We start from the raw sequence: 8,221 nt of genomic DNA on the forward strand, positions 1-8,221 counted from the left end.
GTATAAATAGAGGGGGCATTCATTTGTAGAGAATCATCAAGCAAACAAGTATTCTTCCAAAGCAATACAAAAGACTTCTTCATAAAAACTCTCTTGTCTTTCTTACAATCTAGCGTTCCCTTAGCGATCTAGTCTTAAAGGCATACTTGAGCTTACAAGATCGTGAAAGACTCGTGAGTAAGTTGTCAAGTGCCGCACGGAGGTCTTAGTTGAAGTCTAAGTCCGTGACAACGTGGTATCAGAGCAAGGTTCTACTAAGGGATATGGCAAGTGAGGAAGACATCAACGCCACTACCGCCACCAACGTCAAGCAAGATTTTGGAAGGAAGCACCGCAAGGGAAAGAAAAACTCTAAGAGAAATGAGGAGGTGCCACTTGAGCCTACACCAAGCGAGGCCCTAACATCCTACTCACCCTCGGCCACTGAGGTGAGTGACGATGAGCGAGGCGAGGAGCCCGTGGACGTCACGCCCGGCATGGAGTGGATTGCAAGGGTGGATGCTGCCCGGCAAGCTGTGGAGATATTAGGCAAGCGCTTGAACAAGGTCGACGGCAAGTTCAAGTCTCTAGAGGAGTTCACCCTTGAGGAGAACGACAACATCTGGAAGGAGTTGGAGGTGTGCAAGGCTGCCGAGTACGATGTGAAGGAGGTGATCACTTCCTTGGAGTGTCGGTTCATGGACGCGCTAAGCACGATGGAGACCATGAAGGCCGAGATAGAAGCACTCAAAGGAGACATAGATGCGGATAGATGCATGACGTCCAGTGCGGACCGGGAGTCCAAGATTGAGGCTCCCAAGCCACCAATGTTCAAAGGTGCCCATGATGCATAAGAGGTGGAGAACTTCCTTTGGCACTTGGAGAATTACTTCAAGTGTAACAAAGTGAAGAGCGATGAGACGAGGATCAACACGACCGTGCTATATCTCTCGGAGATGTCCATGTTGTAGTGGAAGCGCAAGGAGTCCAAGATCAGGAAGGGTGTATGCACCATCAACTCCTGGGAGCAGTTCCGGGATGAGCTCAAGAAGGCCTTCTTCCCCAACAATGTCATCTATGAGGCCAAACGCAAGTTCCGGGAGCTGAAGCATACGGGTAGCATACGGGCCTATGTGAAAGAGTTCACTACCCTTACGCTTCAAATCCCCAACCTTATAGATGAAGATATGCTCTTCCACTTCATTGATGGGATGCAGAGTTGGGCCAAGATAGAGTTGGAGCGCCGTCAAGTCAGCACCATCGATGAGGCCATCACCCAAGCCGAAGCCCTGACGGACTTTAAGCATGACAGGCATGATAGGGGCAAGGGCAAAGAAACAAGGACTAGTCATGCCAAAGGTGGGGGAGATCGTGGCAAAGACAAAGAGAAACACCCTCCACCCTGGAGCTATGATTCCAACAAGTCCGACGGTAGGAGGTTCGGGCAACAGGGCTACGCCGAGAGAAAGGAGTAGACCATGAAGGGCAGCGGCTGCTATATATGTGGAGGTCCTCATGGCTATGCTAGGTGTTTGGAGATAAAGAATCTTGGTGCCATACTGTGGGAGCGAAAGGACAAGGAAGTGGACCAAGGCCAGGGTTCAGACACGACTCAGCTAGGCATGATCGGGCTATGTGGAGCCATCGCGAAGCAAGCTGAGAAGGCGGGGGATTACTCTGCCCAGTATGTTGACATATCCATCAACGGACGACCAGCCCGTGCCATGGTAGATTCTGGAGCAGAAGCCAACATCATGACCAAGACGTCGGCAGCAAGGTTGGGGCTAAGTTACGGGCCAAGCAACACCCGCCTGAAGACTGTCAATGCCCCATTGACTCCCATGTCCGGAGTCGCTCATAGAGTGGACATCACGTTGGGCAAGTGGAAAGGTAAGACAAGCTTCACTGTCGCCCCCTTAGATATCTTTGATATTATACTTGGGCAGGAATTCTTCCAACGGTACCACACAATGATCGATCCCTACCTCCAACAACTCTTGGTGATGGAGCGAGAGGGACCCTGCATGGTACCTCTAGTCAAGATGCCGAAGAAGGAAGGATAAGCCCACCTGTCGGCCATGCAGCTTGTGAAGGGCCTAAAGAAGGGGGAGCCGACGTTCGTAGCCACCATTGTGAGCTTGGATGAAGGAAATGGTGCGAAGGAGACATTGCCACCTTGTATAGAGAAGGTGCTTGAAGAAAACAGAGACGTGATGCCCGAAGAGTTGCCAAGACACCTACCTCCGAGGCGCGAGGTAGACCATAAGATCGAGGTGGAGCCAGGAGCGAGGCCACCCGCATACCCTCCATACCGCATGGATCCACCCGAGTTAGAGGAGCTGAGGAAGCAATTGAAGGAGCTCCTCGAGGCCGGTCATATCCGTCCATCCAAAGCACCTTATGGCGCGCCGGTGTTATTTCAAAAGAAGAAGGATGGCTCGTTGCGCCTATGCATAGACTATCGGGCGCTCAATAAGGTAACCGTGAAGAACAAGTACCCCATCCCACTCATTGCCGACTTGTTTGATACACTTGGACAGGCCAAGTACTCTACCAAGGTGGATCTAAGGAAGGGCTACTACCAGGTATGCATAGCAGAAGGAGATGAACCAAAGACAACATGTGTGATGAGGTACAGAGCTTACGAGTGGTTGGTAATGCCTTTCGGCTTAACCAACGCACCCTCCACCTTTTGCACACTAATGAATAAGATCTTCCACCCCTACCTAGATCAGTTCGTAGTAGTCTACTTGGATGACATAGTCATCTATAGCAACACCTTGGAGGAGCACATGGAACATCTAAAGAAAGTGTTCCAAGTCTTGCACGAGAATGAGATTTTTATCAAGCGGGAGAAGTGCTAGTTCTCCCAACATGAAGTGCACTTCCTGGGACATGTTATCAGCCAGGGAGAGCTACGGATGGACGAGGCAAAAGTTCGGGCCATTAAAGAGTGGGAGGCGCCCACAAAGGTAACCGAACTTAGATCTTTTCTTGGACTTGCTAACTATTACCGCAGGTTCATATGCGCTTACTCCGCCAGAGCCGTCCCACTTACTGAGCTATTGAAGAAGAATAAGCCGTGGGTTTGGAGCGAGGAGTGCAAGGAGGCCTTTGAAGACCTCAAGGCTACCGTAACAGAGGAGCTGGTCCTAGCATTGCCTGACTTCTCCAAGACATTCGAAGTACATACAGATGCCTCCGACTATGCTATTGGGGGAGTATTGATGCAAGAAAGACACCCTATCGCCTTCGAAAGCCGCAAGCTGAACGAGATAGAACAACGGTACACCATGAAGGAGAAGGAGATGACAGCCATCGTCCATTGCCTACGCATGTGGAGACACTACTTACTTGGCTCTAAGTTCTTAGTCAAGACCGACAACGTGGCCACTAGCTACTTCAAGTCACAAAAGAAACTCACCCCGAAGCAAGTTAGGTGGCAAGACTTCTTGGCTGAGTTCGACTATGAGTTGGAGTACAAGCCAGGCAAAGGAAATGTTGTGGCTGATGCCCTTAGCAGGAAGTTCGAGCTGGCGTCCATCACCACAACACATTGCGACATCCAGGATGCAATCAAGGATGGTCTGCAGCATGACCCAGAGGAAAAGAAGCTTATGGAGTTAGCCGTTCAGGGCAAGACAAGGTGCTTCTGGGTAGAAGATGGAATCTTTCTTACCACCAGGAGAAGGATCTATGTGCCGAAATTTGGAGCTATCAGACGATGAATCATGAAAAAAAGTCATGACACCTTATGGGCCGGACATCCAGGGCAGCGTCGTACAAGGGCACTAATTGAGGCGATTTACTACTGGCCACACATGCGGGATGATATTGAATGCTATGTGCAGACTTGTCTTGTGTGCCAGCAATGCAAAGTAGAGCAGCGCCAACCAGGAGGACTCTTGGAGCCCCTGCCCGTAGCGGAGCATCCATAGGAGAGCGTGACCATGGACTTCATCACATGCTTACCAAAGTCCAACGGGTATGGGACAATTATGGTCGTGGTGAACAGGTTCTCCAAGTATGCCAGCTTCATGCCCGCCACGGCAGGTTGCACTGCTAAGGAGGCTGCCAGACTATTTTTCAAGAAAGTGGTGAAGTATTGGGGATTTCCAAGACACATCATTAGTGACAGAGACCCACGCTTCACCGGGAACCTTTGGAGAGAATTGTTCGAAATTCTTGGCACAAAATTACATTTCTCCACTAGTTTCCACCCGCAGACAGATGGTCAAATGGAGCGAGTTAATGCTTTGTTGGAGTGCTACTTGAGGCATTTTGTGAGCTCCCATCAGAAGGATTGGGTGAGACTACTGGACGTAGCCCAATTCTCATACAACCTACAGCGGAGTGAGGCCACAGGGTGGACACCATTCGAGCTAGCCACAGGCCAGCAGCCACAAACTCCACATTCACTACCGGCCACGTTCGAGGGCAAGAGTTTGGGGGCCTATCATATGGCCAAGGGCTTTGAGGAGCAGCTCGACACTGCCAAGTCTTATTTGGACAAGGCAGCGAAGAAGATGAAGAAGTTTGCCGACCGCAAGCGTCGTCCCACGAATTACCAAGTTGGAGACATGGTCTTGGTCAAGTTCAACCCCAGGCAATTCAAGGCATTGCGAGGCATGCATCAAAACTTGATGCAAAAGTACGAGGGCCCGTTCAGGATCATTGCCAAGGTTGGCAAGATCTCTTACAGGTTGGAGCTACCACCGCATCTTAAGGTTCATCCTATTTTCCATGCCAGTGTTCTCAAGCCGTACCATGAGGACAAGAATGATCCTAGCCGAGGAGAATCAAGTCGTGTGCTAATCACAATCACCTCCTCCCATGATCGAGACATCGAGGCCATTGTGGACTACCAAGCCAAGTGAAACCAGGGACAACAGGCCACTACTATGTTCCTAGTCCATTGGAAGGGACAATCTCCGGAGGAGGCCACCTTGGAGAGATATGAAGACCTGTGGCAGTTCGAAGACAAAATCTGGGAGTTCTTGCAGCAGCAGTGCGCCGCGGTCATCGCCACATCAGGTGGGGGAGAGTGTTATGGCCCGCCACTTGATCTTGAAAAAGGTAGAAGAATCTAGAATCTTGGAGAGGTTAGTGGAAGACTCTAGATCTTTATAGAAGCTTGTAGAGAAGTCTTGAAAGACTTGGAATTCTCTAGAGTGTGTAGAGAATTCTAGAGAGAGACTTCATTATAAATATGGAAGGACTTGTATAGTAAACTTTATTTACACTTAGGCCCCTTAGAAGTAGTATAAATAGAGGGGGCATTCATTTGTAAAAAATCATCGCAAACAAGCATTCTTCCAAAGCAATACAAAAGACTTCTTCATAAAAACTCTCTTGTCTTTCTTACAATCTAGCGTTCCCTTAGCGATCTAGTCTTAAAGGCTTACTTGAGCTGACAAGATCATGAAAGATTCGTGAGTAAGTTTTCAAGTGCCGCACGGAGTTCTTAGTTGAAGTCTAAGTCCGTGACAGTATACATGGGGATACATGTGGACCTATTCATCTACCTAGTGGATTGTTTAGATATTTTATGGTCCTAATAGATGCATCATCTAGATGGTCTCATGTATGCTTCTTATCATCTCGCGTTTGCGAAGTTGTTAGAAAAAATAATAAGATTAAGAGCGCAATTCTCGAATTATCCAGTTAAGGCTATTCGCCTTGATAATGCTGGAGAATTAACATCTCAAGCTTTTGATGATTATTGCTTATCAATTGGGATAAAAATTGAATATCCTGTTGCTCATGTTCATACTCAAAATAGCCTTGTAGAGTCATTCATTAAGCGCCTACAATTGATAGCAAGACCACTACTTATGAAAATAAAATTGCCGATCACTGTTTGGGGTTATGCTATCTTACATGCAATAACACTTGTACGTCTTCGACCGACAAATTATACTAAATACTCTCCGTCACAATTATTATTTGGTTATGAGCCAAATATAGTCCATCTATGAATTTTTGGTTGTACGGTATACGTGTCCGTAGCACCATCACAACGTACTAAGATAGGCCCTCAACGAAGGTTGTACTTATATGTTGGGTTTGATTCACCCTCTATAATTTGCTACCTTGAACCGTTGATCAGAGAATTATTTACTGCTCGATTTACAGATTGTTGGTTTGATGAAATAGCTTTCCCACAATTATAGGGAGAGAAAAAGGAACCCAAAAGAGAAATTGCGTGAATTTTTTTATCACTATCTCATTTTGTCACGTACCCACTGTGAGCAGGAGATCCAGAAGATCATTCACTTACAGAAAATAACAAATCAAATGCCAGATACATTTACTGATTTCAACGGATAACTAAGTCACATATCCCTACAGTGAATGTGCCTATCCAGATTGATGTCCAAAAGAACCATCTACTAGTATCATAGCTTCTGAATCCCAAACACACCTGAAGCATGGTAGACCATTGGGTTCAAAGGATAAAAATCCTAGAAAGAGAAGCATGAGAAATAATAAAGATGATACTACAAAAGAACCTTTTGAAGAAGGTCAATATTTGAGTAATCCTAATATTTCTGAAGAAATCAGTAAACCCGAGACTCAAGTGAATAAAGAACTTTCAATAAGTTCTACCGGTGATGAGATAAACATAGATTGATCTAAAATTACGATTGATAATATTTTTGCATATAATGTTGCACTTAATCTTATGCAAAATAATGAAAGTATTGAGCCTAAATCTGTAGAAGAATGTTGATGTAGATGTGATTGTCCAAAATGGCAAAAGGTAATTCAATCAGAATTAGACTCACTTGCTAAACGTGAGGTTTTTGATTCTGTAGTCCAAACCCTTGAAGGTGTAAAACCACTTGACTATGAATGGGGTTTTGTGCGAAAATGAAATGAGAAAAATGAAATTGTCAGATACAATACACACCTTGTTGCACAATGATTCTCTCAAACACGACCAAAAAAATGTCTTTGAGCCACAGTTTATTAGCCACGGTTATAAATACTGTGGCAAAATTAATTTAAAAATTAAAAACCTCTACGCATTAGTAATTGTGGCTAACTCTCGTGGCCCAAAAAGGTGTTAAACAAATTTCACTCCCTCCTTTTTTTCTATTATTTCCCTCTTATTGCCACACTTTTAGTCTTTTCCCTCATTTCACCCAAAATAAACATAAATCCTACACCCAAAATTGAAGTCTTCTTCAGTATACCTAGCTTCAAATAACAGATAATTTTACTTCTTCTCAGGTAATAAGTCTTTGCAATTTAGAGTTTTATTCCTAGTTTTTTTGCTTATTGAAGTTATGAGCATATAAAATTTACAATTTGATGTGTTTTGGTGGGTTTTCTAGTTTTTAAGAATAGAAATTTTTATTGATTTTCTTAAATCAGTAAGATTTGTTAACTACTAATGTATCTACTTGAAAAACACTTTGCAATGGTAAACTATAGAATCCATCAAACGACCACCACTTTCCATCGGCGGCGAATTTCCTCCGATGAAATTTTTGCGATCTCCTTCTCCGGAGAATAGTATTTGTACGTTACTCTATTTTCTATGCCCTCTATCTATCTCAATCTTCTACTGTATTCCACACATATGTTTATCATATGACCAACAAACCCTACTTTCTATTTTCACATGACTTGTAATTGTAGAATAGGAATTTTATGGTTTAAAATACTTTTGTCCGCTTCTGCTGTACTAAGAAAGGCTAAAAAATAGAACTCTTGTAGTTCTTTGTTTCTTGCGTGTTAATTTCCATTCTTATTTACTTTCATGTTACAATTGCTACAAAGTTGTGGCCTTTTATTGATCCACTCTGAAGTATTATTACTCACTTTTTATGAATGGTGTGAATTTATACTTCAAACTTTATTCCATTTTGTGAGTCTATATATGACTAGTGTTTAAATTGTCGGTCTAGAACCTAAAAGTCTACAGTTTGGGTAAATTGGAAACAGAGGTAAATGTTCCTCCAAAGCCTCAACTTCAAGATACAACAAAATTAGTCATCGAATAGCAATTCCATGTATGTCATGAATTATGGGAAATTATTAATTTAGATAGTGCTGTAAAATTTTAAATTTAACCGGAAAGAACTCTATGATATACCAGTATATGTATCACCTGATTGAATACGCTGGACTGATTCAGATATAAGGGCATTTAAAAGTGATTTCAATAACTTAAATTATATATGGTTGGTTATCCCTATGTCCAAATTTTATGATACTCTTTCAATAATGAGGG

General features: G+C 44.1%; 1 protein-coding gene across 1 annotated transcript; it reads left to right on the forward strand.

Moving 5' to 3' along the window:
* The first annotated feature begins 1,457 nt into the window (after window positions 1–1,457).
* Window positions 1,458–2,042, forward strand: LOC129883428 (UBA domain-containing protein Mud1-like). The gene has a single exon (XM_055958104.1). It carries the CDS (start codon window positions 1,458–1,460, stop codon window positions 2,040–2,042), a length of 585 nt encoding a protein of 194 aa, XP_055814079.1.
* The last annotated feature ends 6,179 nt before the right edge of the window (window positions 2,043–8,221 follow it).

The sequence above is a fragment of the Solanum dulcamara genome, chromosome 3 (genome assembly GCF_947179165.1).
Source record: "Solanum dulcamara chromosome 3, daSolDulc1.2, whole genome shotgun sequence".
In the NCBI taxonomy this organism is placed as follows: Eukaryota; Viridiplantae; Streptophyta; class Magnoliopsida; order Solanales; family Solanaceae; genus Solanum; species Solanum dulcamara.